This window comes from Leuresthes tenuis, unplaced genomic scaffold (assembly GCF_036924035.1).
Source record: "Leuresthes tenuis unplaced genomic scaffold, fLeuTen1.0.hap1 SCAF_21, whole genome shotgun sequence".
Classification (NCBI taxonomy): domain Eukaryota; kingdom Metazoa; phylum Chordata; class Actinopteri; order Atheriniformes; family Atherinopsidae; genus Leuresthes; species Leuresthes tenuis.
Window position 1 is genome coordinate 2,348,995 of NW_027325375.1, and position 22,820 is coordinate 2,371,814.

The following is a 22,820-nucleotide window of genomic DNA, read 5'->3' on the forward strand; positions in this document are numbered from 1 at the left end:
CTCTGGCACCGCCAGGGGTCGCTGTTGGGCCCAGAGCGTCAACTTGTTTTGCCTTGACGTTTATTTTGAAGAACCGGAAGTCACATTGTTTTGATAAAGAGTGCGGAAGGAGCTGTCGTTTGCGTTTGACGAGGCGATTTCTCAGCTCAGTCAACAGTACCTTAAACGACAAATGTGACTTTCTCTCTCAAAGCCGCAATGGAATTTACACCGAGGCGCTCTCCTGGTGTAAAACCGTCGAAAGCGCTCCTTCTGCTGCCTTTTCTGCTGTCAGTCCAGCTCGTCGGGAGCCAAGGCGACAGCAATGCGTTCGATAACGTCGTTACTGAGAGGATGGCTGAGGAAAGCCACCGCCAGGACAGTGCCAATCTGCTCATATTCATCATGCTTCTAACACTCACCATTTTAACGATATGGCTTTTCAAGCACCGCCGATTTAGGTTCTTGCACGAAACCGGACTTGCCATGATCTATGGTAAGAACGTTAACGGTAGCTAACGGTCGAGTCAATCAATTAACGGTAACGCTAGCTGTCCGTGACGCTGGCCGTTAGCTCCTTAAACATAACCAGTAAGCCAATTAAACACTTAACTCTCACATGTACGTGTCTCACACGCAGAAATGTCGGTGCTCTGGTGTCGTACAGTTGGATGTTACACGTCCTAGAAAAGATGTTCATCTTGGGGTCTCTTCTCTGACCGCTGCCTTCTTTCACAGCCGTGAAACTTGCTTTTTATGGGATAATTAAATGCTCGCCAGGTGATATTTGATCCCTATAAGGTCCAAACCTAATTAAAGTCTCAATCTGACTTGAATTTTGCTGTTTTAGTCGGTTCCTTTTGTACATTAATTTACCTGGATGTGTGTATTAGCACACACACAAGCTGCTTCAGATGGCACTTTGTGTTTGGATTCACGAGCTCCCCCCAAAAAAAGAGACAAATCCGTGTAATTTCTAACAGATCATCTTTGTAGACGTGGAAAAAACAATGTGACCGGTGTCTAATTATGGATGCTGTTCATTTTTCTAATTCACACACCATAAAATGCCTTTATTTAAAGCTGTTTTATCTAATAACAAACGTACCCCTTTAGTTAGAAATGTGTAGATCACACAAGGCTGCAGAGTCTGAGCCAAGAAACATCACCTTCCAGTTATACTGATGTTTTCGGTGAAACCCACCCACTCAAGTTGTGTGGTTTGAGTTGTCTGTGCCTTCAAACCTTCTCTCCCCCCCAAAGGCCTGTTGGTGGGTGTGATCCTGCGGTTCGGCATCCATGTGCCGCAGAGCTTGAGTGACGTGATCCTCAGTTGTGCCGTCAACGCCAGTCCCGCCACTTTGCTGGTCAACGTCAGCGGACGATTCTACGAGTACACGCTGAGGGGGGAAGTCAGCCGGGGCGGGGGCCACCAAGTGCAGGACGACGAGATGCTGCGAAAGGCAAGCTGGGTGGAGCATGTAGAAGTCTGGTTTATTTAACTTTTATCTTTTGAATTCTGTGATGGAGCAGCTTTGTCTGGGTGACCGTAGTCTATAAAGTCAACGTTTCACAGGAAGGTTCAGCCTGTTCAGTAAAGCAATCAAACAACGGTGTGACTAATTTCTAGCTTGCTGCTGCCCACAGGTGACCTTTGACCCGGAAGTGTTTTTCAACATTTTGCTGCCTCCCATCATCTTCCACGCAGGTTACAGCCTGAAAAGGGTAAGAGTTTCGAAATGATTCACGAATTAAAAGTTGTTTGTGCAGATGTCTGGGTATGTGGCGAAAGAGGCGTCACCCTCACTAAAAACCTCTAAAAAACACTAAAATCCTCTAAAAAACACTAAAAACCTCTAAAAAAACACTAAAAAACCTCTAAAAAACACGGTGACGGTAATGTTTTGCCCGTGGTTTTCTCGTGCTGGAGTAATAAGGCGTTGTTGTGATGCCTCAGAGGCATTTTTTCAGAAACATCGGCTCCATCCTGGCCTACGCCTTCATGGGAACGGTTATATCCTGCTTTGTTATCGGGTGAGTCGGTTACCTTCACATTCGATTATTGCTCTTGATTTATCCTTTTTTTATGCCTTCCAGCCGAATACAAAGACAGGCTGAAGCTGAATGGTAACGGGCAGCATCTCTAATGCCTGGTTTCCTTCTCTTCAGGCTCATCATGTATGGCTTTGTGTCCTTCATGAAAGTTGTGGGTCAGCTCGGGGGGGACTTTTACTTCACCGACTGCCTCTTCTTTGGGGCCATCGTCTCAGCCACAGACCCAGGTAACGGAGCGCCGTAATTCCACGTATTCAAACACGGTTTGCACCTCTGGACGGTCTGTCTGAGGGTCTTCTCTCCACCTCTGTGCCTCAGTGACGGTGCTGGCCATCTTCAACGAGCTGAAGGTGGACGTGGACCTGTACGCCTTACTGTTCGGGGAGAGCGTTCTCAACGACGCCGTGGCCATCGTCCTCTCCTCGTAAGTCGGCTGTGCAGGTTGATCTTTGATCTTTGCAGTTTGTGTGGTGTTCCGTGGAGATAACCATGCTAACACCGGTCCCTGTCATTTCACTGCTCGCCTCTCTCCACCCGTCTGTCATTCACCGCCTGCCCGTACGTACGTATGCATGCCTGTCTGTAGTGTCCTCCTCCGCCTGGAAAAGCAGGGCCGGCAGGGGGCTGGAGCTGTCCGCTCCCCAGGAGAGGACGGCTCAGTCTGGTCCGGGGGGGTGGAGGGATGGCTGGGGGAGAACCTGACAGTCACTCCTCGGTGGGTGTGTGCACGGCTGGCTGAACCGTGTGGGTTTGCTGCTGTTAGAACCTTTCAGTGATGCAGATCTCTTATTTAGATTGTAGCCTTGAATCCCCTCCCACAAGGACCATCACTGCCCCCCCCCTCTTTGCTGTCCCTCCTTTGTAACGTTTTCAGTTGTCCTCATGCTTTATAGACCCTGCATATGATAAAAAAAGCTTTTGAATTAAGGTTTTTGCCACTCTGTGCCTGCTTCGGTACACTTTGACCCAAATGTGTTTGAGAGATCCAGTCAGACTTCAGCATGCAGCCTTTCCTCCCTTTTTACTCCGGTAAAAGCCACCCCCAGTGCAGGTGGCCCCAGGTCTGGCTTTGGGACTGGTTTGAAGCAGAAACCCTTTGACCTTTGGTTTGATGCCTGACTCTTTCTGTTCCTGACAAAAAGAGAGCATGTGTTTGACACTGGAGCACTTTCCCCTGCTGAATTCTTCCATTTCTCCATCTAACCGTTTCTATGCTCCCTGCCCTCAGCTCCATCGTGGCGTATCAGCCTGCCGGGGACAACAGCCACAGCTTCGAGGCCATGGCTTTGCTGAAATCCTTTGGTATCTTCCTGGGTGTGTTCAGTGGAGCTTTTGCTCTTGGCGTGGTTACTGGGGTCATGACCGCTTTTATATCCTTTTATCAGATGATTCAGCCACGTTTAACCGTTGGAACCAGAGCTGTGTCCTCGGCTTTCTTCCTTAACTTCCACCTCTCCTCACGTGACCAAGTTCACGAAGCTGAGGGACTTTCCTTTGCTGGAGACGGCGCTCTTCTTCCTGATGTCCTGGAGCACCTTTCTGTTGGCTGAGGCTTGCGGTTTTACAGGTGAACCTGCAGCCGTTTAAATCTACTGGGACCTTTTTATCGCTGTACGACTGATAAACCTCAGATCTTAAATAGACTCCCGTTGGTTCTTCCAGACAGAAAGAAAGAAACAGGAAGTCACAAAATGCTCAGGATTATTTCAATTTAATTGGAAGTTATGCAGCATAAGTCGGACACATCTGGTGCTGCAGTGTGGGGGAAATTAAATATTCTGCTAGAGAAGCTACTATAGCAACTACAAACTGCTTCATGGTTGGAGGCCGGCGTCGCCGGGGGCAACCTCTGTCTGACACGCAGTTTCTAGCTTTTATGAACGGGAGCCATTTGATTTAAGTTGTTATCTCAAATGTTCAAACTTTAACTCGAGAGCCTCCCAGCGCCCTCTGGAAGTCAAACGCTTTCTCTCTGGTGACCGTTACTCGTGGGTGAAGATCTCGACCCCCGCCTGACCTTTGCCCTGCTGTCACTCGTGAGATATAAAAGTATTTAGAGTAATTTAAGAGGATTGGCGAAGAACGAGACCTTAAAAACTGGACCTGCGCACGTTTGATGATTTTTTAGCACCGCCTGCTTTTTACCTTTTGAATTATTTAAGTAATTCTGCTAAATAACTTTGTTTTGGGCTTTTATCTGTCGTAATACAATGGCTGATGATAGCAGGCTCGCCTTTCAGTGCGGTTCTGTGAATGCCTCCTCCTGTCAGAGGCTGACGTCAGTCAGGTGGAGGTGAGATTAGTGCTGCTTTGTTTTTACAGGTGTTGTGGCGGTGCTGTTCTGTGGGATCACTCAGGCTCACTACACCTACAACAATCTGTCCCGTGAATCTCAGGACAGGACCAAACAGGTAAAGCACGTTTCCTGCTCTCTTTAAGCAGCTTTACTCCCCAGCCATCGATACATTTAGTCCTAAGCAACGCAGCACCTGTTTCTGCCACCTTAAAGACCATCTGCCGCTCTACAAAGTCCCGTAGTTTCAAACTTAAACAGACGCAAAGCAAAGAAAAACAGACTTCTGACTGATATGACTCAGTCGCACATACCCAGAAGAGAGGATGTTGATTAGGATCTTGTTTTCTCAAGCTGCAGATGGTTCTTAGAAGTCCTCGGGTCGCATCATTCGTGTCTTTAGAGCTGCTGGATCTTGCAGCTGCATGTTTTAGCTCATAGAGGCTTTTCGAGGCCCTTCAGGACCAAATAATGACCAATTTAAGCGTAATTACAGGAGCAGGGTGCCTTTAACAGTGTGGTTAATAGTTGAGTTGGACGTCACTCAGATAGATGCCATATCTGCTTATATGAGGACACGATCATGCAAGATGATAATGAGGCTAAAAAAATGCAGTTTTTAAGCTGGAAAATGTTTTCAATGCACTGATAGAAGCAAAATAAATGAAAATAAATCCAGCGCTGGAAGCACAGCAGCTGATCTGTGAGGCTGGGTTCTGTTTCAACCTGAACCAGAACCGTCTCTCTTCTCCCTCAGTTGTTCGAGCTGCTCAACTTCCTGGCAGAGAACTTCATCTTCTCCTACATGGGTCTGACTCTCTTCTCCTTCCAGTCCCACGTCTTCAACCCACTGTTCATCATCGGAGCCTTTGTATCCTTTGCTTTATTCCACATGACCCGGTGGTGCTTTTAATTCTTATGTACTGCAGAAATGCTGCTGGAACACTTCATGACTGACAGTACAGAAACAGCACAAGAAAAAGGAAGTTTCCACGCCGCTCTGCCTGCTCTGAGTCATGACATGAGTGGGTTGTGTCCTTGACCCTGCTGTTGTGAAGGTGGCAGTGTTTCTGGGCAGGGCTGCAAACATCTACCCCCTGTCCTTCCTGCTCAACCTGGGTCGCAAGAACAAGATCGGATCGAATTTCCAGCACGTTATGATGTTCGCAGGTAAGGAGCAAAGACGACGATCCCTTCGGTGCCACTCCTCACCTGGATCATTTTAAAGGGGAACGCCGGTGTTTTTAGACCTTATTTCTGGCATGAAATACGTTCATCTACGGGGGGCTTAGAGGATGCAGCCTCTAAATAAGGCATTATCTGTCTTTATTTCACCAATACTTTAAGAAGAATGAATGAATGAACATGTGCTATAGCTCTGTTAGCTCATAGCTGCTGTTATGTGGCTACTTGCAGCTATAGGAGAGCTAACGGAGGGATTTCTACACAGGCACTCTACTGGGACCACTTCATCCACACGCCCCCCTGCAGCACAGTTTATTCACTCCGTGCTCTGTGACAGTCGGCTAACTTCACACAGAGTTTGCTGCTGATAGTTTTGTGCAACATGGCAGGATATTTATCAGATTTTGACAACGTGAACGACGACTTTGAGTAAGATGGACGTTCTTACCGGAGTGAATAAACTGTGCTGCAGGGGGGCGTGTGGATGAAGTGGTCCCAGTAGAGTGCCTGTGTAGAAATCCCTCCGTTAGCTCTCCTATAGCTGCAAGTAGCCACATAACAGCAGCTATGAGCTAACAGAGCTATAGCACACGTTCATTCATTCATTCTTCTTAAAGTATTGGTGAAATAAAGACAGATAATGCCTTATTTAGAGGCTGCATCCTCTAAGCCCCGTTCTCTCCGTTATATGGATCTCCAGTTATCTAAATATCTTCCGAAGGACGCCGACTTTCACCAAACTGTTCTCAGTGAGCAGATGAACGTATTTCATGCCAGAAATAAGGTTTAAAAACACCGGAGTTCCCCTTTAATGAGCTGTGAAAGGAAACAGCTTCTTTATGAATGGCAGCACCTGCATCGGCTGATTGATAGAAATCCTCCATCTGTGCTCATACCCATCAGGGAACCGTTCTCTACCTGTCGTATTACCAGCTTTAATTAGCCTGATTTTCGCTCCTTGCTAACTTCGCCCTCCGTCTCTTCCAGGTCTGCGCGGGGCCATGACCTTTGCCCTCTCCATCAGAGACACAGCAACCTACGCCCGTCAGATGATGTTTTCAACCACGCTGCTGATTGTCTTCTTCACGGTGTGGATCTGTGGAGGCGGCACCATGCCCATGCTGTCTTTCATGAGCATACCGTAAGGCTGGACCTCCCTTTGCATGCTTCTCTGTGCGTTGGACTGTTTCCAGGTAACTTTTGCACATTTTCTTTTTCAGAGTGGGCGTGGACTCTGACCAGGAACACTCTGTGAGTCATTATTTCTAACTGAAAGTCCCATATTTTATCTGATTTTATGTTCTTTTTCGCTGCCTTAATCATTTGCCCAACTGCATGAAGGGATTTCAATGCTTAAATGCTTTAAAAGCTTCCTGCTTCACAGAGCTCCGCTGTGCTGGACGGGTCCCAGCGGAGGAGCACCAAACACGAGAGCGCCTGGCCCTTCAGGATCTGGTATAACTTTGACCACAAGTATCCTTGGAGCCGCGGCTCACATTCTTAAGTTGTCTCCTCTGAACTGTGGGCGTCGTATTCAGCTCTAAACAGCAGAGGGTGCTGTTTCACACTAAATGTTTTCATCTGCAAAGTTTTATTCCTTCAGCTTTCAAATTTAGCCCAAAATGTTTCTAAGCGAGCCACGAAATGTGGTTAAGGCTGAAGAAAAGGTTAAGAAGACGTTCCCGAGGTTATTTAACTGGAAGAGGGTTGTTTAAGTGGTTAATTCCTTCACAGAACCTTGTTCTCCAGCTATCTGAAACCCCTCTTGACCCACACTGGGCCGCCTCTCACTGCTACTCTGCCGGCTTGCTGCGGACCGCTGGCTCGATGCCTCACCAGCCCGCAGGCCTACGAGGTTTGGACACAAAGTTCATTACGGTTCAAGTGGTGCAGCTTTAAAAGACCGTTTAAAAAACAGTGAAATTCTTCTCACTGCGGCTGTAACTGTGCTCTGTCTGAAGTTCTTCTCGTCTTTTCTCTTTTCCTTTGCCCTCTCCACTCACCAGAACGAAGGGCAGCTCCATGACGACGACTCTGACATCATCTCCAACGATGCCAACGTGAGCTCGCTGTACGCCGACGTCACCGTCAGCACGGATGCGTCCGGATCCCGCACCATCAACCCCAAGCGCTCCTCCGCCGCCGGGAAAGGACAGTTCAACGAAGGTCTGGAGCACGAGCTGGGGGAGCACGACGTGGGCATCCGCGGCACGCGCCTCGTCCTGCCAATGGAGGACGCAGCCGAGCCGCCGACCACCGTCACCCTCCCGCCGCCGCCTTCCCCGCCACGCTCCGAGCCTCGCAGACACAGGCTGTGAGAAGCCTCGCTCGCTCGCTCGCTCGGGTTTCGGTTTGTCGTTTGCGCCTGAAAAATCACGAACGATCCAAAATGAATCCGTCGGCGTTTCATGACAACTACAAACTGCTTCTTGGTCGCCGGGGGCAACCTCTGTCTGACACGCAGTTTCTAGCTTTTATGAACGGGGGCCATTTGATTTAAGTTGTTATCTCAAATGTTCAAACTTTAACTCGAGAGCCTCCCAAACGCTTTCTCTCTGGTGACCGTTACTCGTGGGTGAAGATCTCGACCCCCGCCTGACCTTTGCCCTGCTGTCACTCGTGAGATATAAAAGTATTTGGAGTAATTTAAGAGGATTGGCGAAGAACAAGACCTTAAAAACTGGACCTGCGCACGTTTGATGATTTTTTTTTAGCACCGCCTGCTTTTTACCTTTTGAATTATTTAACAAAATGTTTTATTTATACGACGATCTTTCTTCTTCTTTTAATTTATTATTTATTTATTGTGCCGTAGGGTGAAGTACGTTTTCTACCTTCCTCCCCGGCAGATGAAGGCTGCTTTTCCAACCCTTTCTGTTCGAATAAGTCCGAACTTTTCCCACACGCCACATTTCACAGCTCCTCCTGGACGGAGTCTCCATCCCACACTGTAGCAGATGCTTCTACTTTATACCCGTAAACTAGAGCTTCCTTGTGCGCGTTTTGCTGTTCTTCCGTCCCTGAAACGTGCGTTTGGCCGACCCGGCCGTGTCCGTTGTAGTTACTGCAGCTATCAGGGCTAATCTTTGTTTCTTGGGTTGAAAATCCTTTCTTAAAAAAGCAAAAAAAACGAACAAAAAAGTGAACTGCCGCGTCTTTGTGATGTCATCACAGATGACAGAGGGCTGGCTGAACTGTTTTCAATTCAAGTGCCTATTCTACCCAAGTATTGCAGATTTGTACGTGTTTTGATTTGTTCGGTGACCTTTAAAAAATGGAAATGCCGCAGCATTTCCACGGAATAGTTCCTGTATTTTCAGTAAATGGGCTGCCTGTGGTTGAACATTAAACGGCAGAGAGCAAACTAACACATTGTGCTTACACTAACGGAACGTAATACTTAGATTTTATGAGCATTTTCTGCACAGTGGACTAATCTTTGTTGTAAAACAATATTCATGTTGCACTTTGAAACAATGAGGAGCTAAATTTGATGGTACGAGATGCAGAGGACTTTGTACTGATGGTTTTGTGCTTTTTTTTCTTCTTTTCTTGAATAAATTCATCTGTTCTGACTTCATTAGGGGATAAGTTTCACTAAAATATCACCTCGGATCATTAAGACCCCACCTCCCCATCATGATTTTGGCTTTTTCTTTTCTTTTTTTAAATGTTTACTTATTTTTCTCTCAGTGAAAATATCAGATAAGTTATCAAATGTTTTATTTGTGTGGGTTGTTGCAGTGTTTCCTGCAGCTTCCCCCTGAGATATGCATGTCTATCTACTGATTCTTCTCTTTGTGGGGATTTTAAAGGAACAACAACTACACCTTAAAGCTAAAGATGTGAACGTTTCATGTTCCTGCTGTTTGTGGAGACCGTATTTGTGACGATACACCTGCAGTAGGTCCAAATGTGAAGGTTTCCGAGTCTCAAGGATGATCTCAAATGGATCCTGAGTGCAATCCTGACTGATTATTAACTGTTTGACATCTTGCAAGTGTACTAAAAATCAATGGAAAAAAGAAAATAAAAACACCTTTTAAAGTTGAAACCGACTTGTCCTTGAAAAGCAAACGTAGAGCTCTGCTTCATTCGCAGGTACACGACGTTTAGCTGGTGGATCTTCAGGTGAACAGCAGCCAGAGGAACTGATGCTGAGGAAAACTACGTCACATCGTGCTGCAGCTGCACAGGAGGCCGAGTTTTATGGCTAAAAGGTCATTTACTGGATCTCAGGGGTCGGTAGAAGTCTCCTAAGTTTACTGAGAGTGAAGCTTTTTAAATCAGCTGAAGCTAAAGAGCTTTTAAATTCATAGTAAGATGAAAGTCTGTTCATCTGGACATCAAAAGCATACATAAAGTTTAATCTTAATACTTAAAAGTCTAATATAAAACAAGTACCGTCTCTAAGGCCTAAAACGGAGCTTTAAGTCAGTGTTTTCCAGGTTAATGTATCACATGTAGAGTAAAAAAAAGTGCATCCGGGTGTAATAAACTCTCTTTTCCCCCAGAAGCTTGTATTTTGAAAGTGTTCCGCTCTTCCGGAGCGTCTTATTTTGAAGGGCTGCGCGTTTGGACCGGACCGCAGCAGATGGCGGTATTTATAGCGCGCGGCCGGTCGGCAGAGCGGGGTTCCGCGGCTCGTCCAGCGCTGCAGACGTCGCTCTGATCCCGGTAAGCAGGCTGAAGCTGCGGCTCAGAGCCTCCTCTTCTTCCGCTTCTTGCGCTAAACTGAGCTGTTCCTGCGCTTTGTGACGGTTAATCAGACGGGCTGCACAACTTTAGGAGATGCGCTTCTGTTTTCACTGTAAAGATGTTACTGCTGTGAGGAAACTGGTTTAAGCAACAAGGCAGAGCAGATGCTTTAAAAAAAAAAAACGGGTTTTTTGTGAGATCAAACGCTCTCGATTCGTAAAAGCAGCTTTTTTTTTTTAATTTCCGCAGAGGAAAGTAAAGAGTCAGATGTGTCTGGGGCGTTGTCTGTCTGACTTCATAGGAGTGTGTGTGACTGTGTGTGAGAGCTACAGTTACAAGCTAACTTTCCTGGGCTGCTTCTGAAATCTGGTTCCAGTTAAGGAGCTTTTTTTTTCTTCTATTATTTCATCCAATGATGGAACCTCTGAGGCCAAAAAATGCTTCGAAGAGGTCAATTAAAATTCCTCCCCTGCTATTTTTCATCGTCCTCCTCTTGTGTGTGTGTGTGTGTGTGTGTGCTCATATTCACTTACATGCAAGTGATGCACTTCAAGTTTCAAGTGTTGCCCCCCCGGCTAAATTAGGGCAGAAAGACCCCAGTAATGCAGCATAAATGCAGCATAAATGCAGCATAAATGCAGCATAAATGCAGCATAAATGCAGCATAAATGCAGCATAAATGCAGCATAAATGCAGCATAAATGCAGCATAAATGCAGCATAAATGCAGCATAAATGCAGCATAAATGCAGCATAAATGCAGCATAAATGCAGCATAAATGCAGCATAAATGCAGCATAAATGCAGCATAAATGCAGCATAAATGCAGCATAAATGCAGCATAAATGCAGCATAAATGCGCAAATATATTCTAAAAACTGGACGATGAGAGTAAATATCGCACAAACTCTGACCCTTCAGGGCCAGACGCACACAAGAAGGGCCCCCGGGGACTTATAAGTTCAAGCTGAGCCACGGCCAGGGCGTGCGTGTTAAAGAAATCACCATGAGCTCAGTCCTTTAGGAGCCATGACAGCCTCATAAAACTTTATGCCACTGGGCTGACTTCCCCGAGCAGCTCCCTGAGGCGTGTTTAAGGGATAGAGTGCGGCCCACGATACAGACGCTGGTCTCTTATTGATCCATCGACGCATTCGAGCTGAGATTTGAACTGGACCTCTTTAAGACTCCTAGGATACGACCGCTTTCACTGAGGAGGTCGACCTTGTTCTGCAGCCATCAAAACCTGTTGCGATGTGTTTGGGTGTGCTGACACGGGTGATTTGTTGCCACATTCTTCTGCTTTGTGAAAGGAAGGAAACAAAGATTGGTTAAGGGAGTTCAGGGGAGAGGGAGAAGCGGTTGGCCAACCGATCCCATGACTGAGCGCTGACATGTGCTGTAAATGTATAAAAACTAGAGATGCCAAGGAGGAAACGCACTGCAGCTCTCTGACTTTTCTTAAACTCTGTAAAGTAAAATCCTGAAATAAGCTCCATAAACGCGGCCCGAGCCTGAGGAAAACCATCCTGTGGCCCGACGAAGGGGAAAGTGTAAGAAGGAACCCGTTCGAGGGGCATGTAGGGACATTTCCTGCTCCGGCGTCATGGAAACCACCAAAAAAACAAGCCAGAGTGTTCAGATAATGGCGGCTCATCCCTCCAGGAATGAAACGGCGCCCGGCTGTTTCAGGCTGTGAGCATCTCACTCAGACACCTGACTTAATCCTTCAGCCTGAAGTAGCATCATTTTCATCTGGAGGTTAGATATTATGGGAGTTTTGTTGCTCAGACAGCTTTGGATCTCCACAACCCCCCCAGCTGGGGTAAACGGGAGCATTTTAGACAGACAGATGGGTTGAGTGCAGCTCTGGTAAAGCCATCATGTCTGCCCCGCTGTAGCAGGACCTGCCGTGTTCCTCCAGCCTCACTCTGCAGATCTCTGATCTGCTGCACCGGCTTAACGCTGCTGTCTGGAATGTGGCTCGTCTGAGCCAGATAAAACAATTATCCAAAGCTCACTGTGGGTCCATGTGCTGCACAAATGTTTAGCTGAATCTGCTGCTGTGTATTTTTAAAGATGGGATGACAGGAATAAGGGGGGGGCTGCAAACCTCAAAGGTGCTTTAACTGTTTGGAGCATCGGATCAAATGACAGCATTCGATCCGAGTGTTGTTGCTTATTACAGGAGATTCTTTGTTTCCCGCTGATGGTTTGAGCGTGAAGCGAGAGCAGCTTGACCTGCAGAATATTCCTCCAGCATAACTGCACCGTGTAACGTGCCGTTACTGGTCCTTTAGCTTTTCTTTGCTGCTGAAACTACTCAAGTTGTAATATTGGATTTTTGTTTCCACGCTGAGCCCCAATCAAACCGGATCAGGGCGGAGTTGGACGAGGTCACAGCCAGAAATACTCGCATCATCAAATAGTTCTTAGGGCCTCTGATGAACTCTGTTCTTGTTCATTTTTCCAGTTTAAAACAACCTTTCTCCCACTGAGAACCATGCAAGCAAAACTCAAAAAAAGCATGTTAAAAAACCCTGAGGAGCTCCGGGGAAAAGAGTGCGAATAGCTTGATCTCTGCTCCATATGACCCAGATCCAAGAGGGTACCTGTGATAATACAAGTATGAGTGTAAGAGATAAGTTGGAAGTATGCACTCACTGTGAATGAGCTTCCTGCAGGGCTCCGTTCTGATTGGTGGGCCATGCCGGTCTGAACGGGCACAGCCAATCTGCACCAGTCCCCCTAAAACCTGAAATTCCTGAGAGGATTTCATTGGAAGAGCATCAACAGATATGAACAAGGGAAGTTTTAAGGATCAACACTGCTTCAAAGTGGATTGGAGCTCAAGGTTCAGATGAAATGGATGCTTTAGCAGCCTTTATCTGTTATAAAACCACCAGGAAATCCATCAGTAGACACGTTCTGCCGTGATTAAAGAGTTCCTTCAAAGGCCAGTGGGCACAGAGAAGCAGAGTTTACACAACGTGAATCTGCATTAATGACACATGGACACACAGCTCCAACCCTCCTGTGTGTGTGCCAGCTTCACTGCTCCAAGATTTCCTGTTACTCACTTTGACTGCATTCTTCAGCGATAAGATCACGCCAACACACACACACACACACACACACACGGCTGGTAAATGCTGGTGAAATAATACACACTTCTCCAGTTTGTCCAGTCATGTTTACCCAGCCGGTCTCAGTCTCTCTCGCTTCTTTTAAAGCATGCTTGTGATTTCTGCCTCATCCACATGACATGATGTCACCTCATTGCACTTTAGACTCAGAGAAGAAGGGATAGGAAAAGAAAAGTGGAAGACTTCTCTGAAGGATTTAAACTCTTGTGGTATATCCTCTAAGGACCTAACTGGGTCTTAAAGGATAATAATGATCATTTCTTATTCTTCACAAATGCCAGAAACGTTCCAAAACCAACAAGAAAGCAATCTTCTGAAGCATCTTATTGCTGAGGAACTCTAAACTCCTGTGTTTTTAACACGTTGTGGAGCCGCTCTGTCGGCACTAAAGTTCACTTTCAGACACAAAAGAAAACAAACCCGACAGAAAGCGCGACGCCGGCGCCGACTGGAGCTCCTACCCAGGAAATGCAGCGTTTACAGCGGGTGGACCAACTAATGGGAGGCTCCCACAACGGGAGCTTTCTTTACCATCAGCACCACCTCGTTTTGAATTCCTCCGTTTCCATGGTGACCAGACGGCAGAAATGCGACACAGCAGGAATATTTACGGCCGGTAAACAAAGAGCAGCAGCAACAGCCAGACTTATGTAGCTCCAACCCACTGGTTTGGATACTGGCTCCCATCAGGTAACATTTTCACTCCTCGTAGCCCCCAGCGGCGCTTTAAAAGTGCTTCAAAGTGCACCATCTGAGTCATAGTTTTGGGCTTAAACAGAGAAAAATGCAGATTCGTGAGTGAAAACAGAGGATATGTCACCTTCAGCTGGTCTGAAACAGTCAGGACCTGCTGTGGAGCAGAGATGGATGAGCAGCCAGTCTGCAAATAAAGCAGCTGCTTTTCCCCCTCAGTAATAAGTCATTTATTAACAGGAACTGAACAGAAGATGTCTGTTCGCTTTGTCTGTGGAGGAGACAAAACAAGGTGTTCATCTTCTCCACAGACAGCAGCACCTTTATCCTCAAACTGGCCATAACGAGGAGGGAATTTATTTAATTTATTTCACTGCATGCTGTGACACAAACGACACATTTTGCGTCCCCATAACCACATTTAAAGGACTCAGAAAAGGTTGTTCAAGGGTCAATGAAACACGACGCTTCCAAAGTGACGAGTCACCGGGATATTAGATTAGAAAACACGTGATTTTGCATAAAAAACCTCTTTCTACGTGACTTTGGTGATTCCTCAACATTAAAACTCGGCTAAAGCACGATCCTTCCAAAAGTAACACTTAGTTTCTGTAAAATACGTCTGACTCTGCAAACCATCCCGAGCATGTAGAGTAAAAAAAAACTGCGATTAATAGCTTTACGCTAATTATCCTCTTTGTCGGAAAGCATTCAGGCTGCTTTTTGTCGTCACTATTTCCTTCAGCTCAGAATAATTTTAAATGATCTTTAACACACGTCTGCTGGGAAAAAGCTGCTTTCACTGACTGTAAAACTCTGAAACATCTCATTTGAATTACTTGTAGTTTATGGGGTACAACGCAGACCTTTTTTTTTAGTTAATGAGAAGCTGCCAATAAAAAACTGGCATTCACAAAGAAGCTGAACTTAGGACGACACGGATAATCAGAAATAGAAGAGATGGCTGTACTTTCAGCAGCCCGGTCAATAAACTAAAGCTTAAATCTTTAATAAAACCACAGGTTGATGGTATTTAACCAGCTGACGGACACCTGCTGCTGGAGGCCAACCGGGATCTTCCACCCAAAAGCATCACCGTGGTCTCAGGGTTTATCTGCAGAAACCACAGCCTGTCAGTCCCTGAATGCATCTCAGGCTTTTCCTGAGGACTCGGAAAAACACAAGAAAAAGTTGCTTTTCGTGTCTGCCAACATGGTCCAAAACCAGAACTTCCTTCCTCGCCGCTCCATCCAGGAGAAGTCGGTGGTTTGTGGGCTGCGAGGGCGTGGTTCCTGCTACAGTGCGTGGGTGTAGGTTCCGTCAGAGAGCTGTCAGCATTCCGGGTCTCACCACATCGCTCATACCCGGCATGCCTGAGCTGTGCCGGCGCACAACTCTTTGGGAGAATTCCTCTCAGTCAGCCACCGTGAACCCGATGCAGGAAGTAGCTGCCTGCGGACTCCTCTCCCTCCACGTTCCCGTGCTCGTGGTGTTTGACTTCCCATCACGTGCCCGGACCCTGTAATCACGGCTCTGTGATCCCAGTTCTGGTGCCCAACGTGGTGATTTGGGTTCTATGTTTAGGGCGTTTTTATGCTTGTTCTTTGGACGCAGTGATTATTGGACTCCAAATAAACTCACTCCATTTTTTCTAACTCTTTCAAAGGGAACATTTGGAGTATTTCCATTAGAAACAGGAGGTCCCGGGTAAAGAAAAGAACTGAGGCTTATTTATTCAGCTTTGAAAGAGAACTGTTTGGTGCTGGGTAAGGTGTTGCGGGTCAGCTGGTCACAGGGACTGTGAGCTTGGAAAGGAACATAAAGATCAGATTTCCAGCTTTTTGCAAGCCATACAGGGCAAATAATTTAGTATATCGCTACCATGAATGGAAAGAAAAAGGCGAGCAACAGACAAAGAGGATAAAGACTGTTTCCACACTTAAACAATAAACTTAGATTATCTTTTAACTCATAATTAGACCACGTGCTGCACGTCACTGAGCAAAGAAGGCAAAGCTGGGCTCTTGGTAATGTGTGACTTTCATATCTGCCATAAATTTTATGTTCCCTATTGTAGGAGCTGCTTTATCAGGAGAAGTTTTATGAGAGATCAAAGCGCACGCAGGGCACGTGCACGTGAGCACGCACTGATCTGTTTGGGTGTTTTTTCACTAAATATTAAACTCGCATTGCTTTCATGTTCAAAAGTCTAATAAAAAGATGCCTAACCTCAAAATAAAATGTAAAGCTCCTTCCAAAGCTTCGTGTCTCACTTCAGCTGCAAAGTGGATCAACAGCGCCCCCGTGTGGTGGTTTTAGGGCTTCCCTTTGCAGCCGAAGGGAGGCCGACACTGCAGTGATGCTTCCATACAGGACCTTAGGATCTTAACCTTATTTCTGTCTTTTATTTCTGCAGAAAGTTGATTCAATCTGTTTCGATTGGGAGAAGAAGAAAAAACTTCCATAACGGCAGAACCGGCTCCAGCTTTTTGACGTTAGAGTGACAGGATTTAACGGCTCCTCTCACAGGTGAGTCCATGATGGCAGAGAGCTCAAACTGTTTCTACTGCCGCGAGGACCTCGCGGGGAAGAGGTTCGTCCGTAACGAGGGGAAGCCGGTGTGCGTTCGCTGCCACACCAAGTTCTGCGCCAACTCCTGCGCCGAGTGCCATCGACCCATCTCCGTGGAGACCAAGGTGTGCGCTCAGGTTCTGGGTCTGTGTTCAGGGAACGTTCGGTGTCTCCCTCTAACCTCTCTGTATCCATCAGGAACTCAGCCACAAGGGCCGCTACTGGCATGAAGAGTGCTTCCGTTGTGCAAAGTGCTACAAGCCTCTGGCCAAGGAGCCGTTCAGCACCAAGGATGAGCGCATCATGTGTGGGAAGTGCTGCTCCAGAGAGGACGCGCCACGTTGCCACGGCTGCTACAAACCCATCCCGGCTGGTACGAGCCGTGAATCTCTTTCCTTCTGCTGAGACGCTCGGTGCTGAAAGAGTAGCTCTGATTAAAAGGGTGGATCGTACAAATAAATGCATCCAAGGAGGAGGGTTTGAACGCTATATTTGGTACAAACCACTGAAAGTGGGAGCAGGAATCCGTGCAGCAGCAGCATCCATTTACGATCCCTTTCTTGTCTCCTCCAGGCACAGAGACGGTGGAGTACAAAGGGAACTCCTGGCACGACGAGTGCTTCACCTGTTTCAACTGTAAACGGCCAATAGGGTCGCAGAGTTTCCTCTCCAAAGGAACTGACGTTTACTGCAGTCCCTGCTACGATAAGAAGTTCGCCAAACACTGCTTCAGCTGCAAAAAGGTAACTGCTTTCGCCTTGGAAATGAACAGAATCTGACCCGATTACTTGTATTTTCCCACTGATGCAACATTCCAATAAAATAAAATAAAATGTGCTTTTGGACTCATTTCGATGGCAACACTTGCGTCTCCAGCCCATAACCTCCGGAGGGGTGAACTACCAGGAGCAGCCGTGGCACGCCCACTGTTTCGTGTGCAGCTCCTGCTCGAAGCCTCTGGCAGGGTCCAGTTTCACCAACCACCAGGACCAGGTCTTCTGTGTCGACTGCTACAAGAGCTCCGTGGCAAAGAAGTGCAGCGGCTGCCAGAATCCCATCACAGGTAGCCGCAGCGTCCTTCACGACAGCTAAAAACATACGTCAAGTTTATTCGTGCAGCACAAAACTATTCAAAGTGCTTTACGTTAAATAAAAGCATTGCATTGCAGCAGAATTTTGATTCTAGACCTTTTATATGTTACTCAAGAGAGACAAACACGTTCCAACATGTAATATTTTACTACCCATACTTGCAGAAGATGGTTCGAGTGGCTCAGGCAGAGTAAAAACTGCTTCCCAGCACCTTCATAAAGCAATATCAGCTGTGTTTAATCTGCACAAAATCTGTAGCTCCTCCCCAAATGAGACATCCCTGCCTCTCAAATTCATTTGAAAGGTCTTTGCTATTTCATAAAGCCAGAAATGGAGATTTTACCTCCAAGAGAAGCCACTCACATGGTCAGGAACGTGCAGTCAAGAAGCTAGAAATGGTCAAAAGTGCAAGTTGGGACTTTAAAATCGACACAAAAGGCAAGTGAGTAGGATTTGGAGGCATCTAGTGTTGAAAACAAAGATTTGCTCAACACATCCAATGAGTAGAAACCCAAAGGTTGGTCTCTGGAGCCACTGAGGGGTTCGTCTGTAAAGGTCAGGGAGGAGGAACCTACAGAGTAGCATGCAGCATGTCATAAAGTCCTCCGACCAGCAGGTGGCGCTGCTCGGCTCAGTCTGAAACGACGCTCTTCTGTCCCTGCAGGTTTCGGGAAAGGCGTGAACGTTGTGAACTACGAGGGCAGCTCCTGGCACGAATACTGCTTCAACTGTAAGAGATGCTCCCTCAGTCTGTCCAACAAGCGTTTTGTGGCCAAGGAAGGAGACATCCTCTGCACCGACTGCAGCACCAAGCAGTGATGGACAACTGCTGCAGCTACCGACAGCCGTTTACCTTAACAGCCTTTTATTTCCCTCTTTTTCTTATTGTACAAAGCCAGGGTCTCCATTTCAACGTCCTGCTAGGCGTTCAGCTGGCATTTTGAGAGCCTCCATGTGAGTGAGGTTTGCTCTGATGCTGCACGCCGGCCCGAGTCTCTGCAGCAGCAAGCTTTGTGCTGCAAGGTTCTGAGGAGATCTGTCGGTTTCCTGCCGTGACATCAGATGAAATTCAGTACCTGCTCACTTTCTTTAAGGACCGGACCCGCTGAGGCGTTAGCATAAAGCTAAAGTATAGCTTGTATTATCATCGTTATTATGTGCTTGTTATGGAGCAGGAAGGCAAAAGAATTAAACTTCTTTTCTATATCATAAAATAACTGCTTGTTTTAGTGTCTTTAATGTTGTTTTTTTCTACTTTCCGAGTCAAAAGCACAATATTTTTTTAATTGACCATTTACTATATGCCAAAGGACTCTTATGCTTAAAGCAAGTTAACAAACTCTGACCGGGCGTCACGTCATGGGAGAAGAACCCTCAAACAGCATTTTCTGAGTCTGGATGTGTTGCTGAATGAAATAAACTTTCTACAAATACCTGAGCGTTGCATTTGTTCTTATTGTTGGATTATATTGATATATTTGATGATCTAACAGCAGAGATGATGTTTCTCCAGTTTTAGCTTCTCTTTATTGGCTCCCTGTTAAATTCAGAATAGAATTTAAGATTCTTCTCCTCACATATAAAGCTCTTAATGACCGAGCTCCATTATATCTTAAAGATCTCACAGTTGGATATTTCCCCCACAGAGCACTTTGCTCTCAGGCTGCAGGTTTCCTTGTGGTTCCCAGAGTTTCTAAAAGCAGAATGGGAGGCAGAGCCTTCAGTTATCAGGCCCCTAAAAGCAGAATGGGAGGCAGAGCCTTCAGTTATCAGGCCCCTAAAAGCAGAATGGGAGGCAGAGCCTTCAGTTATCAGGCCCCTAAAAGCAGAATGGGAGGCAGAGCCTTCAGTTATCAGCCCCCTAAAAGCAGAATGGGAGGCAGAGCCTTCAGTTATCAGGCCCCTAAAAGCAGAACAGGAGGCAAAGCCTTCAGTTATCAGGCCCCTAAAAGCAGAATGGGAGGCAGAGCCTTCAGTTATCAGGCCCCTAAAAGCAGAATGGGAGGCAAAGCCTTCAGTTATCAGGCCCCTAAAAGCAGAATGGGAGGCAGAGCCTTCAGTTATCAGGCCCCTAAAAGCAGAATGGGAGGCAAAGCCTTCAGTTATCAGGCCCCTAAAAGCAGAATGGGAGGCAGAGCCTTCAGTTATCAGGCCCCTAAAAGCAGAATGGGAGGCAGAGCCTTCAGTTATCAGGCCCCTAAAAGCAGAATGGGAGGCAGAGCCTTCAGTTATCAGGCCCCTAAAAGCAGAATGGGAGGCAGAGCCTTCAGTTATCAGGCCCCTAAAAGCAGAATGGGAGGCAGAGCCTTCAGTTATCAGGCCCCTAAAAGCAGAATGGGAGGCAGGGCCTTCAGTTATCAGGCCCCTAAAAGCAGAATGGGAGGCAGAGCCTTCAGTTATCAGCCCCCTAAAAGCAGAATGGGAGGCAGAGCCTTCAGTTATCAGGCCCCTAAAAGCAGAACAGGAGGCAAAGCCTTCAGTTATCAGGCCCCTAAAAGCAGAATGGGAGGCAGAGCCTTCAGTTATCAGGCCCCTAAAAGCAGAATGGGAGGCAAAGCCTTCAGTTATCAGGCCCCTAAAAGCAGAATGGGAGGCAGAGCCTTCAGTTATCAGGCCCCTAAAAGCAGAATGGGAGGCAAAGCCTTCAGTTATCAGGCCCCTAAAAGCAGAATGGGAGGCAGAGCCTTCAGTTATCAGGCCCCTAAAAGCAGAATGGGAGGCAGAGCCTTCAGTTATCAGGCCCCTAAAAGCAGAATGGGAGGCAGAGCCTTCAGTTATCAGGCCCCTAAAAGCAGAATGGGAGGCAGAGCCTTCAGTTATCAGGCCCCTAAAAGCAGAATGGGAGGCAGAGCCTTCAGTTATCAGGCCCCTAAAAGCAGAATGGGAGGCAGAGCCTTCAGTTATCAGGCCCCTAAAAGCAGAATGGGAGGCAGAGCCTTCAGTTATCAGGCCCCTCTCTGTGGAACCAGCTGCCAGTAAATGTCCACTTTTAAGATTAGGCTCTTTTCTGTCTTCTCAAACCCCAGCTGGACGAGGTAGATGGCCACCCTTCCTGGTTCTGGTCCTGCCAGAGGTTTCTTCCTGGTTCTGGTTCTGCCAGAGGTTTCTTCCTGGTTCTGGTTCTGCCAGAGGTTTCTTCCTGGTTCTGGTCCTGCCAGAGGTTTCTTCCTGGTTCTGCCAGAGGTTTCTTCCTGGTTCTGGTTCTGCCAGAGGTTTCTTCCTGAGTCTGGTTCTGCCAGAGGTTTCTTCCTGGTTCTGGTCCTGCCAGAGGTTTCTTCCTGGTTCTGGTTCTGCCAGAGGTTTCTTCCTGGTTCTGGTTCTGCCAGAGGTTTCTTCCTGGTTCTGGTCCTGCCAGGGGTTTCTTCCTGGTTCTGGTTCTGCCAGAGGTTTCTTCCTGGTTCTGCCAGAGGTTTCTTCCTGGTTCTGGTTCTGCCAGAGGTTTCTTCCTGGTTCTGGTCCTGCCAGAGGTTTCTTCCTGGTTCTGGTTCTGCCAGAGGTTTCTTCCTGGTTCTGCCAGAGGTTTCTTCCTGAGTCTGGTTCTGCCAGAGGTTTCTTCCTGGTTCTGGTTCTGCCAGAGGTTTCTTCCTGGTTCTGGTTCTGCCAGAGGTTTCTTCCTGTTAAAGGGAGTCGTTCCTTTCCACAGTCCCTCAGGCTCAGGACGGGAGATTGGACTGAAGACAAGTTTCGGTCCAATCTGTTGGTTTCCTTAGCTCGGATATTATTTTTGAATTGGCTCCATATGAATTAATTGGATTATGATTACAATGAATTGAATTCCAATTGTCTTGAATTGGACTATATCACTTAAGGCCTTGAGATGACAATTGTTGTAATCTGGCGCTTTATAAATAAAGCTGAATTGAATTGAATTGAAGTGACTGTCAGAGCTCACTGCAAACATCTCGCCTTTTTGAGGCTGTGAATTACTTTCAGCTTGTATTGATCTGAGGGCGTAGAGGTCAGCCGGTGTTTACTCAGGCTCTCCGTCTTCTGCGCACACATAATTACACAACCGGACCAACGCCAGCCAGACGCCGCTCACCTCCACCAACAGTCACACCGCGGTCGCTCCGCAGCTCGTCCTCCTCTCATCTACAGGCTTCTTCATACCAAGGTAAGCACCTCTTCAGCTGTAAGCTTCAACCTGTGTGCTGTGAAGGCTAAATATGAGGAGAATGATTAAACCGTGTCAGAGTTTATCAATCTGAGGTAAAAACACTTTTTTCCTTAGATTTGGGATGATTTTCCTTCGCGATTTCCTAAAAGTGATGATGACTCTGTCCCTGCTGGGCAGTCAAGCCTCTTCTGTGAAGCGAGGTAGGAAACATGACTTCATTTCATACCAAAAACAGAAGTCTCTCTGGTTTTAAACTCACTGACTCCACTGCGAGAGGAAGCCACAGAAACGATGTAAAGCAGCAGCACATGCAGTTAAAACCATGAAAGGTTGGAGTGGAGGACGTGTTCGTTGGGTAAAGACATCTGTTGCCTTGGAGCATTGAACTAAAACTACACAAATGCAAGCGTAATATAAGAATAATCCCACAATGTTTCATGAAAACAATCAGTTTTGTGGTTTTATCTCAGAACCCAAACCCTCCAGACTTCTGGGATCTGTGACATTCAGAAAAGTGACCTAAAAATAAATCTTTAAGTTTATTTTTAAAGATCTAACATGTAAGATGCCCAAGTGTCCCGTCTTCTTCCCTCAAAGCAACTCTTCCAGTTGGGCCAGAAGCAGCTGACCTTTTCCATTTAACAGCAGACTTCACACCTAAAGCCAATAGATGCTTTTAAACTCTACAGCAGTGAGAGGTCATTTGGTTTGTTACCTTCTTTAAACGTTCACTTCATGGTCTCGATGCCAATCACAGGCCCATTCAAATCAAGGCTGATGGGAACTCTTTGCCAGCCAGTGTGAGTGGAAGAAACACGGCGATGCTGGAGCAATCAGTGGCATTCAGCTGCAAAGTTCCTGCATTCAGAGTGTGAAGAATGCATAAAAAGCCCTGTTCATGATTGAGTTTCTGCTGTGGGAACAGCTTCTCTTAACTTCTGTGTCTTACAGCCCCTTGGCTCAGTCTGTGGGGAAAAGTGGCAAACTTCACA

The 22,820-nt window shown here is 46.8% G+C and overlaps 2 protein-coding genes across 2 annotated transcripts; both read left to right on the plus strand.

Moving 5' to 3' along the window:
• Positions 1-93: 93 nt before the first annotated feature.
• Positions 94-9,171, plus strand: LOC140279714 (sodium/hydrogen exchanger 6-like). The gene is made up of 16 exons (XM_072374879.1): positions 94-475; positions 1,243-1,447; positions 1,632-1,704; positions 1,937-2,013; positions 2,149-2,261; positions 2,353-2,458; positions 3,263-3,409; positions 3,501-3,601; positions 4,357-4,445; positions 5,085-5,198; positions 5,386-5,497; positions 6,500-6,653; positions 6,733-6,763; positions 6,897-6,985; positions 7,262-7,367; positions 7,519-9,171. Exons 1-16 carry the CDS (start codon positions 199-201, stop codon positions 7,828-7,830), a joined length of 2,106 nt encoding a protein of 701 aa, XP_072230980.1. The 5' UTR covers positions 94-198; the 3' UTR covers positions 7,831-9,171.
• Positions 9,172-10,102: 931 nt separating this feature from the next.
• LOC140280103 (four and a half LIM domains protein 1-like) lies at positions 10,103-19,088 on the plus strand. Its single transcript, XM_072375370.1, has 6 exons — positions 10,103-10,189; positions 16,465-16,744; positions 16,818-16,992; positions 17,193-17,362; positions 17,496-17,682; positions 18,376-19,088. Exons 2-6 carry the CDS (start codon positions 16,586-16,588, stop codon positions 18,528-18,530), a joined length of 846 nt encoding a protein of 281 aa, XP_072231471.1. The 5' UTR covers positions 10,103-10,189; positions 16,465-16,585; the 3' UTR covers positions 18,531-19,088.
• Positions 19,089-22,820: the final 3,732 nt, after the last annotated feature.

Coding starts and splice junctions, on each gene's coding strand:
- LOC140279714 (XM_072374879.1), top strand. CDS start 199: ATGGAATTTACACCGAGGCGCTCTCCTGGTGTAAAACCGTCGAAAGCG. Junction 3,410..3,500: donor GTCATGACCGCTTTTATATC/CTTTTATCAGAT, acceptor TCCTCACGTGAC/CAAGTTCACGAAGCTGAGGG. Junction 7,368..7,518: donor CCAGCCCGCAGGCCTACGAG/GTTTGGACACAA, acceptor TCCACTCACCAG/AACGAAGGGCAGCTCCATGA.
- LOC140280103 (XM_072375370.1), top strand. CDS start 16,586: ATGATGGCAGAGAGCTCAAACTGTTTCTACTGCCGCGAGGACCTCGCG. Junction 17,363..17,495: donor ACTGCTTCAGCTGCAAAAAG/GTAACTGCTTTC, acceptor TTGCGTCTCCAG/CCCATAACCTCCGGAGGGGT. Junction 17,683..18,375: donor CTGCCAGAATCCCATCACAG/GTAGCCGCAGCG, acceptor CTGTCCCTGCAG/GTTTCGGGAAAGGCGTGAAC.